Source organism: Rhinolophus ferrumequinum, chromosome 15, assembly GCF_004115265.2.
Source record: "Rhinolophus ferrumequinum isolate MPI-CBG mRhiFer1 chromosome 15, mRhiFer1_v1.p, whole genome shotgun sequence".
NCBI lineage: Eukaryota > Metazoa > Chordata > Mammalia > Chiroptera > Rhinolophidae > Rhinolophus > Rhinolophus ferrumequinum.
In genome coordinates this window covers 40,659,854-40,680,852 of record NC_046298.1, presented here as the reverse complement: position 1 = coordinate 40,680,852, position 20,999 = coordinate 40,659,854, and the positions used below count along the sequence as shown (strand labels likewise).

The 20,999-nt window shown below is 51.4% G+C and overlaps 1 protein-coding gene across 1 annotated transcript; it reads left to right on the top strand.

Annotated features, from left to right (window-relative positions):
* Positions 1–6,554: 6,554 nt before the first annotated feature.
* On the top strand, positions 6,555–20,252 carry CADM4 (cell adhesion molecule 4). Its single transcript, XM_033129409.1, has 9 exons — positions 6,555–6,680; positions 15,417–15,563; positions 15,929–16,081; positions 16,355–16,489; positions 16,886–17,050; positions 17,180–17,270; positions 17,419–17,591; positions 18,571–18,699; positions 19,211–20,252. The coding sequence occupies exons 1-9, from the start codon at positions 6,617–6,619 to the stop codon at positions 19,318–19,320; spliced, it is 1,167 nt and encodes a 388-aa protein (XP_032985300.1). The 5' UTR covers positions 6,555–6,616; the 3' UTR covers positions 19,321–20,252.
* The last annotated feature ends 747 nt before the right edge of the window (positions 20,253–20,999 follow it).

Genomic DNA, 20,999 nt, shown 5'->3' with positions numbered 1-20,999 from the left:
AGATAAAGGTTGGGCTGTATTTCCTAGGATGCCCTCAGACCGACCGGAAGAAAAACCGAACTACCATTTCAGGGGCGTTCTTGGAGCACAATATTGAAGAATTTGTGTTTCCCATGATTCACTGAGGCAAACTCAGAGAGACAAAATTACATTCCCCATGAGGCCCTAGGCGAATGAAAAGATAAGAATCTTCTATGGTATCTGGGGGCAGGTGAGGGACAGGGTTTATTTTTAGGACCTTTTCAAGTCACATATCATCAACTGTCATTGTGGTGGCTTAAAGAGGTGGGGTCTTTGGCTCCACCTCTTGAACATGGGGGGTTCGTGACTGCCTCGGTCAGTAGAATGTGATGGCAGGCTTTCTGGAACTGTCTGGTTCTGAGGAAGCCAGTTGCCACATAAAAGTCCTGCATTGAGACTGTCATGCTATGAAGATAGCCAATCCACTCATGAATGGATGCCACATGGAGAGAGAGCCACAGACAGTCCAGCCATCTCAGCCCAGGCACCAGACAAGTGGGCAAAGGAATTACCTGGATATTGTAACCCCAGGAGAACCGGGAGACCCAGCTGTTTTCATTTTCTAGGGCTACTGTAATAAATGACTACAAACTGACAAACTAGGAGGCTTGAAACAACAGAAACTTATTCTCTCATAGAGTTTTGAATGCTAGAAGTCCCAAATTAAGGTGTTGGCAGAGCCATGCTCCTTCTAAAGTCTCTGGGAAAGAATCTTTCTTGGCCTCTTCCTGGCTTCTGGTGGTGGCTGACAATCGGTGTTCCTTGGCTTACAGCTACATCATTCCAGTCTCTGCTTCTGTTGTCACATTAGTCTTCTTCTCTGTGACTGTGGCTGTGCATCTCCAAATCTTTCTGTATAAGGAAACCCGTCCCGGGTTTAGGGTCCCACCCTAATCCAGTCTGACCTCATCTTAACTTAATCACATCTGCAAAGACCCTATTTCCAAATAAGGTTATATTCATAGATCCTGAGGGTTAGGACTTCAACATACATGTTTTTAAAATAAGATAGACTTGTGATTTCCACTTTTTTTTTTTTAAGATTTTTATTGGGGAAGGGGGACAGGACTTTATTGGGGAACAGTGTGTACTTCCAGGATTTTTTCCAAGTCAAGTTGTTGTCCTTTCAATCTTACTTGTGGAGGACGCAGCTCAGCTCCAGGTCTAGTTGCTGTTGTTAGTTGAAGGGGGCGCAGCCCACCATCCCTTGCGGGAGTCGAACCGGCAACCTTGTGGTTGAGAGCCCACTGGCCCATGTGGGAATCGAACCAGCAGCCTTTGGTGTTAGGAGCACGGAGCTCCAACTGCCTGAGCCACTGGGCCGACCTTCAACATACATTTTGAGGTGACACAATTCAACCCACAACACCAGTCAACAGTCAGAACCAAGTTTTCATATACATGGCCCCCGATGAACCATCCTGTCCATCTCCAGCTGTTCAAGACAGCCCACTTTGGCCCCAGTCCAGATATATATTGATCTGCTGAGCCTTGCTGAAATTCCTGACCCACAGACCCATAAAATAAAAAGGTTGTGGTTTTACACCACTTGGTTTTGGGTTATTTTGTTGTGTTGCAATGGTTAATTGGAACAGTCAATTTGTTAATTTTGAGGGTTTTTTTTTGTTGTTGTGTTTTTGCTAAATCTCCATAAAGGGCAAGGCCTTTTATTTGCTCATAACTGTCTCCCCAGTACCTAGAATAGTGCCTGGGACATGGCAGGTGATGAAGAAAGGAAGGAAAGACTGCATCTTCTATGGTATAGCTTACAACAAACACTGGGCGAGGACTCCATCTCCCATTGCACTACAAAATTGATGAGGCCAAGATAACATTTTCTGAGATGCTCCATAATTAAAACTGAGGATAGTTTCACCTTTGCCATGATTCCCTACAACAGAAATTGGAGGCTATGGTGCCCTACAGCAGAGATTGGAGGCTAGGACCACATTTCCCAGGATGCCCTATACAGAATCAGAAGATAGAAATACATGTCCCATGATGCCCTACGGCAGATATTGAGGCTAGGGCTAAATTTCTCTAATGTTCTACCCCAGAGCTTGTAATCAGGACCTCATCATTAATGGCTCCCAAGTTTTTGTTCAGGAATCTCGGCTGCAAGAAGTAAAATCTATTTAAGCTGACTTAAGCAAAAATGACAACGTTATTGAAAGTTTAGAATCCAAGCAAGAGCTAGGTCTCCAGGCCTCACCAGGGACAGGAAACAGAATTGAAAAAGCTGTGTGAAATCAAGGTTGTCTCCCTTTTGCAAAATCTCTCTGTCTCTGAATGTGTGGCTTCCCTTGTAGGCTTCCACTTTATTTTTCCGTCTCTCCACAGACTTCTTTCTCCTGATTCACACATAGTAGCCAAAGATGACTTTAAAATGTCAAATACCAAGAACTACTGAGTCCTGGTTCTAAAATTTTAGCGAACAGACTCTGATGGAGTCCCGTTTGGGGCAGGGCCCTGCCCCACTGCGATAGCCAGAGAAGTTCACATCAAAGCCACCATGTACAATTGTTCAGGTTGTAAAGAGGCCTGCACCCACTCTGCCAGAGCTGGGAAAACAACCTCTGTGAGAGACATCCTACCACAAGGATGGGGGAGCAACTGGAAAAGAAAACTGTCACTTAGAATGTTTTCATCTGCTTGCAGGGCTGCTGCCTCTATGTATTCTGTGTGACTCACAGGCAATATGGTGGCCAGGGTTTTATGTAACAGGACACCCAACTCAAAATAGTTGAAACAAAGAAGAAATTGATTATCTCACAGAACAAGAGATCATGAGTTGGGGCAGGCCCTGGGTTGACTAGTTCAATGTTTCCACTATGTCCCAAAGGATCCATTCAGGCTTGTCCACTTCCTGGCCTCAACATGGCCGCTGCAGTTCCAGACATCACACCCACATCCAGAGGCAATAACAAAGGGCCATCCATCTCTACTTGGGTCTCTTTTTCAAATCAAAGAAAAATTATCCCAAAACTTCCAGGCCGACTTACTCTCATGTTTTATTCGCCTGACTCGTTTCATACACCCACGCCTATGACAACCACAGGAAGGGGGGCATGGAACCACAATATTTGGCAGAGTATATTCAGACCCCATTTCTAGGGCTTCCCCCACATCATCTGGCTTTTAAAGAAAGGTAGATGCCTGACCAAAATGAGGATTTTCTTAAGGAGCAAAGGCAGAGGGAATGTGTATTAGGGAAAAACACCAGTCTTCCTCCTGTATAGGAAAAAACAAAAACCAAAAAAACAGTTCTTCCCTACTGTGTCTTTCTCCTGAGTGTCACCTTGTGTGTGTGTGTGTGTGTGTGTGTGTGTGTGTGTGTGTGTGTATGTGTGTAGGGAAGTTCCTCCACACCAAGCAATTCTCTGTGACCCCGTTCTGGATGTCCTACAATTTAACTCAATTCTGATACTATCTACCTGGAGATAGTCCCACAAGACCACTCCCCACTACAGATGCCAATGGCAAATCCAGGTTGTTGCCTGTCCTGCTGACCAATCGGCTATAATTAGAGGTTCCCATTGACCCCCTCTTCAGGTTTGATTAATTTGCTAGAGCGACCCACAGAACTCAGGAAACAATTATGTTTACCGGTTTATTATAAAAGGATACGATAAAGGACACGGACGAACATCCAGATGGAAGAGATGTGTAAGGCAGGGTATGTGGGAAGGGACACAGAGCGTCCGTGCCTTCTCTGGCACATCACTCTCCCCAGTACCTGTATGTGTTCACCAATCAGGCAGCTCTCCAAACACCATACTTTTGGGGTTTTTTTGGAGGCTTCATCACATAGGCATGATAGGTCATTAACTCCATTTCTTCCTTCTCAAGAGAATGGAGGACAGAGCTGAAAATTCCAAGCTTCTAACCATGGCTTGGTCTTTCAGATGACCAGACGTTATCCAGAGCCCACCCAGAGTCACCTCATTAAAACAAAAGACACTCCTGTCACCCAAGAAATTACAGGGGTTTCAGGAGCTCTGTGCCAGGAACTGGGGGCAAAGACCAAATATGCATTTCCATTATCTCACAGAATGACTCTGAGTGAACAACTGACAAACCCTGTGCCATCCCATGACTTCAAAAACTCTAGAATGGTCAACTCACGGTATGCAGACCATTGCCTTCCCCTCCCCTCAAGTTGCAGGCACAGCAGCTGTCTCCCTAATATCATTTCTGTTTGGGAAAGCTGATTTCACCTCTGGCCCGGGGTGCGGGGGGGCGGGTGAGTGAGCCTTTGGCTTCTGTCTACTTTAATCAGTGTAATCTCATCCCCTGGCCGTTGATATGGGTTCAGTGATGGGCAGGTGGCATCATCTGGACCAATGAGACACAATTGAAGGTTTTTCTAGGGGCTTCTGTGGGTAAATATTTTCCTTCTCTTCCGAAGAGCTTCTTAAAGTTTCTTCTCTCCCTTTGTCTCTTCCCCCTCAGTCTGGCTCTCTCAGTCTATTTGTCTGTCTATTTCTCTTTGTGTTCCTCCCAAATGTGAGGAAAAGTGTGGCCCCAGGGCTATTTGTCAGCCTTCCTGTAACGTGAGGAGAGCCATTTATCCTGAGGACAGATAGCTGAACAGACCATGCTGAAGCCAGCCACATGTGAGACTTTCTTCTTTTTTAATTAAACTTACTGGGGTGACAATGGTTAGTAAAATTACATAGGTTTCAGGTATACGTTTCTATAATACATCATCTATATATCACATTGGGGGCTCACCACCCAGAGTCAGTTCTCCTTCCATCATCACACTCCCTTTACTCTCTTCTACCACCCCCACCCCCCAAGACTGTTTTATATGTGAAACTATCCTCTTTCTCTTAAGCCAGTTGGATTGGATTTGCTGTCACTTGCATGAAGACCCTAATGGGTAAAGTATCCTGGAGTAGGATGGGGGCAGGACCACCACTTTTACGATGTCCTCAGATGAAAGAAATGGTGGGACCCAAACAAGACAGATGGGAACCAAAATATCTCCCAGGATGCCTTGCACCTGGAACAAGAGACAATTAGAGCATGGGTAAGTGGACCTACGGGGCAAAGACAACTTTTAGCTACCTCCAACCCAATAGCCCAAATCCAGGTTGGACACTACTCTTCCACCTATCCTAACACAGAGAATGTGAGCCCTGGAAGGATTAAAGGTGATCCAGCCTGACCACCTCTTTCCCCAATTTACAGACAGGTAAGCTGAGAATGGAAAAGGAGTCTCTCAGAGCTGTGGTTCTGGGGATACAGGGGTTGATAGGAGCTTGGGTCCTGAGGACAGAGAGGATGCTGGGAGCTGGGCACTGAGGATAGAAAGGGTGTCTGGAACTGAAGTCCCTTAGTGGATGTAAAATATTCTGGTAGTGACAGAGAAAAAGAGCAAGGATTTTCATAGTTGGCATACTTCAATTTACCTGACTGTCAAACAGGCACGGGAGAGGCTGAGGTTTCCCACCTTCCATGGTTTCTACTCTTCCTGTGTCCAAAGGGTGATAATCTTGCAGCACATCTACAAGGTCCCACAGAAATGGGCTCAGGGAAACCCACTCCCAGGAGGGAGAAGGGACCCAGGTCTGGAGGGGTGAGTCAGCGCAAATGATGGGTGAGAAGTGGGAAGGGCATACAGAGAGATGATACGAAGAGAGTGGGGCAGGAAAAGCAGGGAAGCCGGGTGGGGTAGATGGACGCTAAGGGCCCAGGAGGAGTCCACAGGAGCCTCTCCCTTCCTGGGGCTCAGGACTCAGGCTTTCTTCCAGTTGGTTCACTTTATGGGGGCCCCTCCTGGGTAATGTTGGGGAGACACGGGGTTTCTCAGTCAAGAGAGGAGGGAGGGTGGGACCTGATTCCAGTCCTGCCCAGCCCTGCCCTGGGACATCCTGGACCTGCCCAAACAGGAGGCTGCTGCCTTCCCTCTCAAGGAGGCTCAGCGCACAGCCTCTCCTGTGACAGCTTCATCTTCACTCACCTCACTCACCTATCCACAGAACACTTCTCACACCGCTTTGCCAGGAAACACTCTCCCTCGATGCTCACACCCTCACGCACTCTCCTCATACAACACTTCCACTCCACACACGCGCACACACCCACACACACGTCCAAACAGAATTAGCTCCCTCTCACCCCCACACAACATCTGCACCTTCGCACAGCCTTCCCACAACACCCTCACACCCTCACCTTGAACATGCACACTCACGCTCATGCAATGTTCTTACCCTCTCACATCACACTCTCATTTTTTGGCTCAACAACCACAACCTCTGCCCTCACCGGCATCTCATATTTTCCCCAGCCCTGTCCCGCTCACACACACCCCTGGACGCCCCGCCCGCCCGCATCTCCCCCGCCCTGGGCGCCGCACCCCCCACCCCGCCGCCTCCGGGCGGGTGCCTCTCCCTTCCCCAGGGTCTGGTGGCCTGTCCTTCGCCTTCTCCCCCTCGCTCCCCAGCCCGGCCCCGCCCCGGCCCTGGAGCCCCGCCCCCGGGCGGGCAGGGGGCGGGGCGCAGGGGGCGGGGCGGGCAGCGCGGGCTGTGCAGGTGCCGGGCCTGGAGCGAGCGGTGGCGGCGGCGGCGGCGGCGGTGGCGGTACCATGGGCCGGGCCCGGCGCTTCCAGTGGCCGCTGCTGCTGCTGTGGGCGGCCGCGGCTGGGCCAGGTAGGGTCGGGTGCCGGGGTCGGCCGGGCTGGGGCGGGGGGCGGGCCGCGGTGACAGCCCTGGCGCCGCGGGGCCGCAGAGGCCGAACAATGCGCGCGGGGCCGGGCCGGGCCCCCTCCCCGGGACAAAGCGCAGCGCGGGCCGGGAGCAGGGAGCCGCGAGCGGGGGAGGGGGCGCGGGCCCCAGCCGCTCTGCCGCAGCTCCCCCACCCTGCACAGGCCCGGATCCCGGCGGGGACAAAGGGCCCGAGACCCCCGCCCTCAGCCCGCCTTCTCCGGGCCGGTCCCGCTGTCCTTCTGTCCGCTCTCTGCATCCTTCTGTCTGCCGGTCTCTGAGTCCGTCAGTGTCTCTCCTTGTCCCCCTACCCTTGTCCTCTGTCCCTCAGACTCGAAGTCCTGTCTCTCTCTCTGTCTGTCCCCCTTTCTCCTTGCCTCCCTGTCCCCCACCTCTGTATCCTGTCTTTGTCCCCCACCTCTGTCCCTTGGACTCTGTCCCTTTTTAGTGGGTCACTCTGTCCCCCATCATCCTCTGCATTCCCCCTTCTCTGTCCCTCTGTATTTCTGCCCTCCCTCTCTGCCTGTCTCGCTGTCACCCTTGTTTCTCTGTCCCTTTTTCTCTGTCCCATCCCTTGTTTGCCTGTCCCCTATCTTTCTGTCATCCCTGTTTCTCTAGCCCCCCTGTCACCTATCTATCTCATTCCTCCGTCTATCCTCCTCTCTCTGTCCCACTGTCTCCCTGTCCCCTGTCTCTCTGCCTCCCCTCTCTAACCTTACAACCTCCATCCTGGGATCCCCATCTCCAGCGTACATTCCTGCATCTCTCTATCCCTATGTGCCCCTGGAGAGGAACTGAGTCAGGCAGGGCATCCTAAAGGGCCCTGGAGGGAAATGTGTGTGTGGGTGGGGGGGGGTAGTGTGGCAAACCTCAGCATGTGGGCACACACGTGGATTCATCAAATGCCTCCCAAACGCTGCCCCTCCCCGCCCATTCACACACCCAGGCCGTGACTTACAGAGAAGCCCCCCGTCCAGAACAGCAACAGCCAGGGAGCCATCCACATACCCTTATCACACACTGAAAAGCTGGAGACCTCCAAGATAGGGTGACCCTGAGACTGGGGACAAGGTCAGGAAATGTCACCCACACACACTCTCAGACTGTGTGTGCCTCAAACCTGCCACAGGTCACATCCTCCCTGTGGGTAAAGCCACTCTTGGGAGGAACAGAGGATTGGGAGGTGGCCGGGCAGGAGGGCTGGATGTTCTGTGGAGATTTGGGAGAGGAGTATAACCAGATGGCACAGGATGGGGGCCTAGGTGTAAATCCTGGCTCTTGCCATTTGCCACAGCAGATGATGGCAAGCGCCCTTCTCTCTGGGGCTCAGTTTCACCTTCTGTAAAGAGAGGATGTTGAACTCAGTGATCTGAAAGGGAAGGAACTCCAGCTCAAACCCCCGAAAAGACTTCTGACAAGTTGGGTGCTGTTAATCCTTTCCTACCCCAGGGTTTGAGGCAGAGCCTCCCTCTCCTTGGGACAAGGCAAGAGGTAAAGCTGACCCTTCACCCTCCACCTTGCTTTCTTCCACAGTCTTCTGCCATCGCTTCAGACCCTTACCTCCTTTCTTTGCAACAAACATGTCACCATTTCCCAGATGAGCGCTTTGGCTACATTTCCGTCCAATTTTATTTTCCTTTCTCCATTTTTTAGGCCGTAAAACCCAACCTCATAGAATCCTAGAACTAATGATTCCAGTAAACAAAGAATCTGAGGCTATTTTGACATCTTTAGGAGCCTGGAATCCCAAAGTCTTTAGAATCTTAACGCCTTTAAAATTCTAGAACCTTGATGCCATTAGCACTCTAGCCTCTTAACAACTTTAAAATTCTGAAATCTTGGCCTCTTGGAGATCCTGCATCTTGATAGCTTAGAATTGTGGGACGCTGGAGTATCAGAATCAGAAGACAGCCTAAGATGATCCCCTACCCAGTTCAAGAATCTTTTCTCCAACACTTCTGGGAGGTAGCTTTATATGTTTGTCCCTAATTTAAAGTTATTGGTTTCTGGTATCCTAATCCCTTCTATAAACTTTCTCTAAATTAAATAGCCAAGCATTGGGCTTTATAAGTTGGGAGAGAGCTGATGTCCTGGCAAGCGCTCTGGACTAGAAGCTGAAGAACCAGACCTGCCTGTCTGGTGTAATTTTGTGTCAGCCTCTGTCCCTCTCGGAACCTCGCTTTCCCCTTCTGCAAAGCTTGGGGTAAGGGAGCTGCAGTACATGATCCCAGAGGGCCCTGCCCGTTTTCCTTTTCATTGGATATTTCTGAATGGCCTTGGCTGCCAGATTTCAGGGGGTGTCCATAGTCCCCACATTTCTCTCTTGGTCAACCTCCTTCCTCTCACCTTGCCCAGCTAGCAGGATTGGAGATGGGAGATGGCGTCCATTTGTTTCCTTTGAAAAACGTAGTCTCTCTTTCCTGGCTCACTCATCTGCCATGAATAGCAGAAGATGATATTGAGATTTATGCCAAAGAAAGAATTGTGTCCAGGGTGGGCAGGCGAGAGGAAGTGAGAAAGAGAGATGGGTTGCCTGCCCAGAGATGCATACAGGCGGACACAGAGATGCACAGGCCATGAATTGGATGGAACAGAAAGGGGCTGAGGAAACAGATATCCAGATACAAAGAAAAGATAGAGGCTGTTAGAGTTGGGGGTGCCTTGTGGCAGGGGAGCTTGTTGATCCCAAATAATGTTTTCCTCCCAAGTGACTCACTTTTTCCTGCTAAATTTCTGACCTGCCACTCTGAGAACAGGGGGGCCTTCTCTACAATGTGAGTCACCCCAGGGTTCAGGTCTTGGGAGGCTTCTGTCACTGACCCCCACCCACCCATGAGCTAGATGCCTGAGTCCCCAGAGCTGGGGTCAGATTCTGCAATGATTGCAAGACCTTAGACACAGCCGGACTGGGGCCTGGGTGGGTTAATGTCGTGCGAGCCTGGCCTGTCCCCGTCTTGGGGAACACAAAGGCAGCTTTCTCTGTCTGGGTGGGGCGGGGGGGACTTGGAGACAGTCAGACTTGCCAGCGCCCAATGGCCTGTGGCACCAGGACCCAAGCTCCCACTGGTTCCTGCCTGTGCAGACCCCAGGTCCCTAGGTCCTCTTGGAACCAGGCACCAAGGCTCCTCCGCAGGCATCCAGTGGGGCAAGAGGGCAGCGGCAGAGCCTGGGCTCTTCTGGGAGGGGGGTGAATAGAGGGCACTGGGGGTGGAGGATAGGACAGTAAGCACTCAGTGCAGGCTTTCACCCTTCCTGGAGCAGGAATTCCTCCCCTGACCCCATACCCAGGGGGAACCTCCAGAGGACTTCCCCACCCCCTGGCTGGGCCTGAGGCCCGGAATCCAGGGAGTTCTGAATATCCCAGGAACGTGGGGGCCACAGGGGAGACTTTGTGTGTGAGGCTGCTGACTCTCCCCTATGCCCCCACCTGATGCTTGGTCCCCAGATAGTAGGGGATGGAGGGCTGGGGGAAGGCAGGACTGTGGCTCTGGGGGTTGAGGACTGTGGACCTGAAGTCAACAGTTTCCAAGAGAGGAAGGGCCTGGGGTCCTCAACTCCTGAGTCTGAGGTAGGAGAAGGCGAGGGGTCCTGGACATGAGTGTCAGAGGGAGGAAGGGGCTGGGGTCTTGGATTCCTGGGTATGAGGGAGGAAGGGGCTGGGGTCTTGGATTCCTGGGTCAGAGGGAGGAAGGGGCTGGGGTCTTGGATTCCTGGGTCTGAGGGAGGAGGGGCTGGGGACCTGGGCTCCTGGGTCTGAGGGAGGAGGGGCTGGGGACCTGGACTCCTGGGTCTGAGGGAGGAGGGGCTGGGGGCCTGGGCTCCTGGGTCTGAGGGAGGAAGGGGCTGGGGGCCTGGACTCATGGATTCTGAGATAGAAGGGGGCTGGAGGTCCATACTCCTAGGTCGTGAGGGAGGGAGGGATGGGGATACAGACTCCTGAGTCCTGAGAGAAGGAGCTGGGGGTCCCACTCCAGGTTTCTGAGGGAGGAGGGGCTGGGACCCTGATGCCTAGGTCCTGAATACAGGCGCCTTCACAAGGCTGAGCTGGCGAAGAATTGATGCTTTGTGCAAGGATGTTCGGACTCCGCCATTGATGGGGGGCTAAGGGGGGGTTCAGTTAGAACGCAGGGATGTACCACCTCCCTAGGGGAGGAAGTCGGGGAAGGAAGCATGATGCCATGAGCTCCCTGGGGAGCGGATACAGAGGGGGTGGTTGTGACCTTCCCGGAATTGTGACCTTGAGACTCCCTTGGGTATTCGCTGACTCAGGACCCAGGAAGTGCTCCCCCATCCCGCTTAGTCTCCGTGGAAACATCCACCAGCTGTTGCTCTAGACCCCTGGCTCCTGGGTCCTGAAGGAGGAGGGAGCTGAAGGCCCAGACTCCTGGGTTTGAGGGAGGAGGATGCTGAGAACCAGACTCCTGAGTCTTGATGAAGGAGGGCTCGAGGAGCCTGGACTCCTGGATCCTGGCAGAGGAGGTAATCAGGGCTGGATTCCTGAGTCTAGGAGGAGAGTGCCGGATTCTGGGTCTCCATGTATCACCTGCTCAGGCGCTCTTTCCCAAACCCTCCCCTGTCCCTTTTTCCAGGCACCATCCCATGATGACTCCAGACTGTCAACACAGTTTAAAGGGCCAGTGCCCTAGTCCCAAAAGCTCAACCCCTCTCTGACCAGAAAGTCCCTCCTCACCACCCCCCAACCCCGAAACAAAAGCTCCTGGGACATTAATATTCCAGGCACAGACACTGTTGGTTACTGACTCCTCAGGAGGGGGAGGGAATAAGACAAAAGCCCCCACCCTCACCCCATGTGCACCCACAAGCAGAGGGCAGGGGATAAATTTGCGAGGGCAGATCCAGAGGTCCTGGTGGCTCTCTGGAGATGTTGCATTTCTGCCACTGACTTACCTGAGCCTCATTCTCCACATCTGTAGAATGGGGGGCTAGCCCTGAGGTCCAGGATCCATGGATAGGCTTCAAGATGTTTTTTAAAAGTGCCAGAATGCGCAGCAGGCCAGTTTTCATGTTCAGGGGTGTGTTTCTGGAGGTTGTAATACCAGCAGCTTTGCAGAGAGGGCTCCCTGAGCTGCAGGCACTGGGCTGGGAGGGGGCTGGGGTCTTGAATTTCTATGAGGCAGGCACTGGCATCATCCCTATTCTATAGGTGGGGCATCTGAGGCTGGGAAAGGTTAGGCACTTGCCCAAGGTCACAAAGATGGCAAGTGGTGTACCTGGGATCAACCCAGGAGTTTGAGAACAGTGATGTCACACAGTCGTTGTGAGGCTGAAATGGGATCCTGCCTGACACATGCTATTCATTCACCCATTTCTCAGACATTTATGAATTAGCAGGCACACTTCTAGGCACTAGGGGTATAGCAGTAAGCCCAGTGGCTTATCGCCCTGCTTCATGGGGGACAGATAATAAAGAAGTGAGCAAATTAATAAAATGATTTCCATGAAATTTCCATTGGGGAAATAAAACAAAGGTGATGAAATGGAAAATGTTCTGGAGGTGAAGGGTTGGGGCGAGAAAGTCACTCCTAAAAGGTGTTGATATGAGCAGAGGTCTGAGTGAGAACAGGATGCAGTCCTGGGATGATCAAGGGGGAAGAACATTCCAGGAAGAAGGAAGAACAAGTGCAAAGGCCCTGAGGTGGGAACAAGATCAGCGTGTTTGAGGGGTATCAAAGCCAATGAGGTGGAGTGAAGTGAGGGTGGTTGGCACTGCAGCCAGAGGGGCCAGGGTACCTCGGAAGTCCAGAGAAGGAGTCTAGATTGTATTCAAAATGTAATGGGCAGCCTTCGGAGGGCTTTAAGCAGAGAGGTGACTTAATCTGATTTCCCTTTTTGGAAAATCTGGCTGGCTGCTGTGTGGGGAATGGCCTGGGGAGAAGGCAGGCCTGGAAGCAAGGAGACCCATGAGTAGCTCTTGAAGGTCCAGGTAAGAGATGGTATCATTGGACTAGGGTGATGATAGAACAGATAGACAAAGGTGAATAGATTTGGGATGTATTTTGGAGGTAGAATGGATAGATCTTGCTTATGGAATAGATGTGAGAAGTGCGGGAAAGAGTGAGAACTTGATTTCTAGGTTTTTGGCCTGAGCAACTGGGTAGATGGTTGTGACATTTACTGAGATTGAGAAAACATGGAGAGGAAAATATTTGGGGCAAGGATTGCACGTGTTAACCTTGATATTCCAGGAGGTGCCAGATAAACCCCTAATAGTGGCTTAAAAACACAAAGAGTTATACTCAAACTCAAAAGAATCCAGAAGTATGCATTAAGGGCTTTTATGGCAGCTCTCCATCATTATCTGAGACCCAGGCATCTTCCAGTTCTTGGTTCCACCATCCATACTGCCCTTGTCCTCTGGTCAAACGTGGCTGCCAGAACGCTAGGCATCACATCCTAGTTCCTAGGCACCTAGGCACCTAGGCAGCACAAAGGTGACCTGGTAGACAAGGGACTTGTCCCCTCTTTTTAGGAAGTTCTCCCCAAATTACCATAGGACAATTTTCCTTATGTCTAATTGGTCAAAACTTTATCACATGGCCTCACTTAGTTGCAAGAAAGTTTGGGAAATATCTCTTTCTGCTAGACATAGGGCAACCATAAAACTCAATCAGAGTTCTTTTGCTAATGAGAAAGGGAAGCACGGATGTCAGGGTAGGAAGCTAGCTGTCTCTGCCTCCATCCCCCAGAATTAATCTTTTCCACCCCTCAGCCCCAGATTACCCATCGTTCTTATAGGGAACATAACACTTTTGATGGGACATTACAGTGATTTGTGTCTACCTCCCCATAAATCTTGAAGGTTTTCCAGGACAGGGATCTCATCTGACTCATCTCTAGGCACCCAGTCCCAGAAAACATACTACTGCTTAGGAAATACTCGAATGAATGAGAGACTGTAAGAGACATGAAGCAATACTTATCCCACATTTAAAGGTAAATAACCAGATCTGAACATGGCTCTTTCGTGCTACAAAACATCCACTGGCCTTCAGGATAAAAGCTAATCTCCTACCTTGGCATTTGAGGCCCTCTGCTAGCACATTTCACAACCCCTCACCAGTGCTGCACACTTTGTACCCACAGACAGGAATGGATGTGAATGCAGGATACAGAATCAGGTCTGGATACAGATCCTGGCTCTGCCACTTGCAGGCTGTGTGACCTTAGGCAAGTCATTTTCTCTCTCTGGACCAATTTTCTCATCTGTAAAATAGGAATTGGGAAAAAATTGGGGATTGATAATAGTACCTACCTCATTTGGATATTGTAATGATTAAATGGAAATTATATAGGTCATGCTCTTAGCACAGAGCCTGATTGGTACAGCAAGTGCCTAATAAACAGTTATTGTGGTGATTATTGTTTTGAAGATGACGGTGACAGTGATGATGGTGATGCTGATGATTAATCTCAGCTTTGAGCTTTATTCTAGGCTGTTTCCTATGCTGGGAACACCCCCTTACTAATTGTTCCTCTGATGGATTAATCAGGGTAGGTTAACAGCTGTAACATCCCTGAAAGCTCAATGGTTTAACCAAAAAGTGTATTTCTCACTCATGTTACTGTCCTGGGCAGGCAGATCACAGGGGGGCACAGTCAGTCAGGGCCCTAGATTCTGTCCAACTTGTGATCCTGTCCTCTTCTAGGCTCCTCTCCATTCAGCCAGCAAGAAGGATGTGAGGTGAGCCAGGCTGGAAGATGTGTTTCTCTCATCCACTTACACCCCATTCATTGGCCAGAAAGCAGTCACATGCCACCCTCCCCCAAGTACAAGGAATCCTGGGAAAAGTGGCCTACTCGTGTGTTATACCAGTTAACTTTAGTGGTGTAACAGATAGTCCAAAATTTAGTGGCTTTAAATAAACATGTTATTTGCTCTTGACTCTGGGGGCCAGCAGTTTGGACTGGATCAGTTGGGCAGTTCTTCCCTTTTTCCCAACTGGGGTCACTCCTGTGACTGCAGTCTGGTGGTCTCACTGGGGCTGGATGGTCAAGGATGGCCTCACTCACATAGCTGGCGACTGGTGCTGGCTGTTGGCTGGGCTTCTCTCTCCATGTGGTCCCTCATCCTCAACTAGTCTGGGCATCTTCCCCCCACAGCTTCAGGGAAGCAAGGTCTCTTGAGGCCTAGGCTGAAGAATTCATATAATATCACTTCCAGCAAATTCTGTTGGTCAAAGAAGTCACAAGGCCTGTCCGGAGTCAAGGGGCAGAGTGGCTTCTAAATGGGGGGAATAGCAAAGTCACCTTACAAAGGGCATGTACATAGATGGGAAGACTGTTGAGGCCGTCTCTGTTTACTAATTGTGCCCAGGTGCGAACGATGGGATTTGGTGAACACATAAGAGTTTCCCACACTTGGTGAACTCCTGTTTACTCAAGATCTGAATTCAATGGTGCTTTCTTCCAGAACCTTCTCTGATTCCCCATCTCTGTAGGCAGTCTTGGTCTCCCTTCCGTCTGGGTTCCTAGTGTGCCCTGTGCTGCCCCATTAGAGTCCATCTCCTGGACTCCAGCCTGCAGGAAATGTTGGGTGTGATGAACTGAATGACAGGGAAGGGAGAGGAGTTGGAGGTTTGGATTGGAGAGGAACAGAAGGAGAAAGATTGAATTGCAGCCCTCAAAGAGTCTCCTATCCTGTCTCTCTGTCTACTGGTCCAGGGACAGGACAGGAAGTACAGACAGAAAATGTGACAGTGGCCGAGGGTGGGGTTGCCGAGATAACCTGTCGTCTGCACCAGTATGATGGCTCCATAGTTGTCATTCAGAACCCAGCCCGGCAGACCCTCTTCTTCAATGGCACCCGCGGTGAGTGCTGGGGCCCAAAATCCTGAGTCTTGAAAGAGGAGAGGGCTGGGGCCTGATTTCTGTGACCTGAAAGAAGACAGAGCTGAGACTCTTTGGACCCCTGGGTCTGAGGGAAGACGGGAGTGGAGGCCTGGACTCCTGTGTCCTCAAGAAGCCTGGAGCTGGGGGTCTGGAATCCTAGTCCTGTGGGTGGGAGGGCCTGAATCATTCTGAGTCCCCAAGGGGATAACTAGGTGGGCACCTTAGACGCATAGATGTGGCTGGAGAAAAGAGGCAGAGGGCTGACCTCTAAACTCCTGGGGGAAGGGTGGGACTCTTGAGGCCAGGATTCCCCAAGTTGACGCCTTCCCATTCACTCTCTCTAGCCCTGAAGGATGAGCGTTTCCAGCTTGAGGAGTTCTCCCCACGCAGGGTGCGGATCCGGCTCTCAGATGCCCGCCTGGAAGACGAGGGGGGCTACTTCTGCCAGCTCTACACGGAGGACACCCACCATCAGATTGCCACACTGACTGTACTGGGTAACCAGTTCCCACTCCTGGGACCCATGCCCTCCTCCTTTCTCTTCTGCTTATCCGTTATCCTGAGACCTGACCCTGGCTGTTTTTAACTTCCTGAACATCCGGCCTTAGTAAATATGGCCAGCCTTCCTGACCTCTGGCCTCTGTGTTTTCACCCTTGCCACCTGGGACTCTTGTTTCCTTTGATCCCTGGGATCCCGCAGCCTTGTCACTTTGAGCCCACCTCGGTGCCTCCCTAAACCTTCCTCTTTACCCTTTTTCTCCCTGTGTCAGTGGCCCCAGAGAATCCCGTTGTGGAGGTCCAGGAGCAGGCGGTGGAGGGCGGCGAGGTGGAGCTCAGCTGCTTGGTTCCACGGTCCCGCCCTGTTGCGGTCCTGCGCTGGTACCGGGACCGCAAGGAGCTGAAAGGTATTACCGGAAGTGGGGTGAGAGGCGTGGGAGAGGTGCCAGTGAGGGGCGGGACTTGAGCGATGGCGGGTTGCAGGAGATGGGGCTTAGGAAAAGCTGATTTGTGTGTGGGCGGGGCTTGGAGAAGAGCGCCCGATTCTGGCAGCCACTCAATATGCAGCTATTGAATTAATTGCTAGATGAGAGATGTGGGTATGAAAGAGAGGGGCGTTGGGAAGAGGCACGTGGGGTTGTAGTCTTGGTTCGGGGAGGGGAGAGATTTGGAGGACAAGAGGTGAGGCCTGTGGATTAGGGGCGGAGCTTGACAAAACCTGCTTTGGGATTGGCTGGGGAGAAATACTTAGGGGCGGGGGAGCCAGAATCCTGGCCTGAAGGTGTCTCCTTGGGGCGTGGCAGGTGTGAGCAGCAGCCAAGAAAATGGCAAGGTCTGGAGTGTGGCTAGCACAGTGCGGTTTCGAGTGGACCGCAAGGACGATGGTGGTATCATCATCTGCGAGGCGCAGAACCAGGCGCTGCCCTCGGGACACAGCAAGCAGACTCAGTACGTGCTGGACGTGCAGTGTAAGTGCTCGGTGGTCAGGGACCCGGTGGATGTGTGGGGTTCCCAACGCCAGCCGCCTGCCCCCAGGAGGGTTACTCGCCTGGTGTGATGACCCTGATAACCACTCTCCCATCTCACTTCGCCCACAGACTCCCCCACAGCCCGGATCCATGCCTCCCAAGCTGTGGTGAGGGAGGGAGACACACTGGTGTTGACGTGTGCTGTAACGGGAAACCCCAGGTGAGCTCTGGCGCCCGAGAACCCTGAAACGAAAGAGCTAATACAGACCCTCTTATTTGGAGATGCTGCATATGTAGATTCCTGAGAAGTCAGAATTGGGTGCTGGCACCTGAGTCCCTAACTCTGTCTATACTTTAACCCGGTCCAGGCCAAATCAGATCCGCTGGAATCGCGGGAATGAGTCTTTGCCGGAACGGGCCGAGGCGGTCGGTGAGACGCTTACGCTGCCAGGCCTAGTATCAGCAGATAATGGCACCTACACTTGCGAGGCATCGAACAAGCACGGCCATGCCAGGGCACTCTACGTGCTAGTGGTCTATGGTGAGAGCTGGCTGAAGCGGGGTTCAGAGAAGAGGCGAGGCCCCTTGGGGGGTCTTGCTTCGTCCTGGGTGGGGCGGGGCCTGTGCAAAGTGATTCCAAGGGGTCAACAGCCCACAGAGTTCTTATCATTCTGGGGTCAGACTGACCGTTTGAGTTCAGGATACTGCAATATTAAATTGCAAGTAATTTAGTCTGTTTTCCCCATTAGTATCCTTATCGGTAAAGTGGAAATAAAGAATAGCACCTATCCCATAGGGTTGATGTGAAGACATATGAGCTAAAAAGAATGGGTACCAAAAAAATGTATACATATTTTAAGAAAGGAAGAAACTATTAAAATTGTAATACTCAATATGTACAGATAACAAAAGATGAATCCAAGTCATGTTTGACTTCCTGCAATTACAAGAGGTGCTCAAAGTGGTTACCATCGGTGTCCAGACACTTCTGATTACGGTGAACTACTGCTTGGGCAACGTTGACCAATTTGTCCACTTGTATACATTTTTTTGACACCCTCGGTATATAAAGCGGTTGTAATGGCCCCTAGCACAAAATAAGCGTTATGTGTTTAGCTCTTATGATGGTGGGGCAGGAATTTTCGAAGTGGTTTGGCCCTAGCTCAGCATTTTAAATACCTGGAGCGTTTTAGACAAGATGAGAAGGAACTTGGACCTGAGGTTCCGGGGGGAAAGAAACAGATGTGCTGTTTCTGTTTTCTGGGAGGTGGGCTGAGGGAAGGCAGGGCAGGTGTTAGCAAAAGACTCAGGGGCCTTGTACAAACCAACACTCATTCCTTGAGGAAACGGAGCATCAGGAAAGAGCGAGGTCCTGAGAAGGGTTCACAAGGTGGCATGTGAAGGGGCGCTATTAGATGTGATGGGTGGAATGGTTTAACAGATTGGCAGCAATGGGGCCAGGCTGGGACCATTCTCTGATGAACTAACTGGTCCTGCACCCCATCCTTTTCTTCTGGCAGACCCCGGTGCGGTGGTAGAGGCTCAGACGTCGGTGCCCTATGCCATTGTGGGCGGCATCCTGGCGCTATTGGTGTTTCTGATTATATGTGTGCTGGTGGGCATGGTCTGGTGCTCAGTGCGGCAGAAGGGTGAGTCGGGGCAGGGCCTGAATTCAGCGAGGGGTGTGGTTGATTGGGAGAGGGGCGTGGCTTATAACCCGGATACGAAAGAGGGCGGAGCCTAGACCCAGGATTCATAAGTGGGCGGGACCTGAGGCCAAGATTCCTAAAGGGGCAGGTCTTTTGCCCAGGACTAAAAGGGGTGAGACGTTGAAGCTGAATTAAGGCCGTGGGTTTGAAAAAAAAAAGTTTATCTTCCTAATTACTGGATTCGTTGGGAGCAGAGCAAGGGGATATCACCAAGAGAAGGATAAGGGTTGATCTTTCCAGGAACTTATGGAGTCTTCCTAATTCTGCTTTACCCCTTTCTCTGCTCGTTTTGCTATTCCCTGGACTTGATTCCCTCTCCCTGTGTGTTCCGTTTCTCCTTCTTCCTTCGTCTGATATCTGTCTTTATGTCTCCCTCTTCTCAAACATTTCTGTCCCAACTCCTGGATCCACATGTGTGTCTCCTCTGCCCCCCGGGTCTGTCACCCCTCAGGTTCCTATCTGACCCATGAGGCCAGTGGCTTGGATGAGCAGGGAGAAGCGAGAGAAGCCTTCCTCAATGGCAGTGATGGACACAAGAGAAAAGAAGAATTCTTCATCTGACCCCACTTCCACCCCGGGCCTGGGCCTGGGCTTGGGCTGGGGTCCACCCCACTGCCAGCTGCAAAGACATTTACCAGAGTCTGGGATGGTGGGCATCTCCCCCCACCACTAACACCTCAGACGTTTGGGCAGGGATGGGGGTGTTGGATGCCTGGGTCTCTGCAATGGCCAGAAGCAAGGTCCCAGAGGCCTGGGTCCCCCAGGGGGCAGGGGCCAAAGGTCCAGATCCCCCAAGTCCAGGGAGGGCAGTAGGGATTGGGTTGGGGGAAGCTAACTGGGGGAAGGCCAGGGCCCCTCGGCTGCAGAACCAGGTCTTGTAGGGAAGGGATCAGATTCTGGGAAGGGGGGGTGGGCAGGGGAAGGGGAGCACAGATTTCTTTGGGGGTCTCAGACCCCATGCCAGCCATTGTAGGAGTTCCACAGAGCTCTGGGCACCTCTTTGCAAAGCCATGTTTGCACGGTGGGGATGGGGGGGGGGAGGGTGTGGAAACAGGGATTCTGTGTCTTTGTGTCATAACTTTGATGGGGGTGGTGAGGGAGACAGCCTCAACCCTTTTCTTCAATCCCCCTTTCCCAGGTTCCTGGGCTCCCCTTCCCTTCACCTCCTTCTCCCACATCTGTCCCACCCATATTTGTCTCCCTGTCTACTCTCCCCTGGGGGGGCCTTTCCCATCTCTCCTCCAGGCCCTCCCAGGGATAGGAAAAGGATTTTAGGGGGTACGTTGGTCTCTATGGTTTTATATATAATATATTAAAAAAATAAAAAATCTGTATGAAAATATCAGATTGTGCCCCCCTCCCCCATTCCTGGCTTTTGCCCCCTTTTCTTGTTTAAAAAAAAAACAACACACACATTTTGTATGGCACGGGAGGGGAATGGGGAGGGGCTTTGGCAATCCCACTAACCACCATTAAACTGAGGAGAGAACACGCGTTTGGTGTGGCTGTGTGTCTGTCCCTCCCTAGACCTGCACAATGTTGGGAGGGGAACTGAACTAAAGGAGGGAAGGAAGAGGAGTGCGATGGTTGCTGGTGGACAGTATACGCCAGGAGAGGGTCCCTACCTCACCAATGGCACTTTAAACCTCCCAAGAAACCTGGGTTTTTCCTGGACACTCCTTCAGCCAAACAGTCACAGAATCTTACCTCTTCAGCAGCTATCCCATCCCCACCCCATGGCCTGGACCCTTCCCCTGGCTTACCCCCACCCCTGACAACAGTCTCCTGGGGAGCTTTCAATTACATCTTGCCCTGTGCCTGCCCTTCTCAAAACTTTCCCACCTCCCCATCATCTCTAGATCAAGTCAAAGCTCCTTAGCTTTGGGGCATTCTGGGGCCCCTCTTTCATTCATCTAAATTTCAAATAAGTGATTCTAATTTTGGATTTAAAAATATATTGACCTCTTACTTTGTGCCAGGTGCTGCTCAAAAGTCTAGAGATGCCATTGTTGAATAAAACAGGCAAATGTTACGTGTTCAGACCCCTTAGCACTAATCTGAAATGTGGTTCTGTTCTAAGTACTGAGGTCCCAAAGTGGAAAAGGGTGACTCCATGTTTACTTTCCATGTTTACTTTCATGAAGCTTTCATGAGGAAACAGACTATCAGCAAGGAAGGAAAAAGGAATTTAATTTCAGGTTGCCATTAAGATAAAATGCAGAGGAAGAGGATGTGGAGCA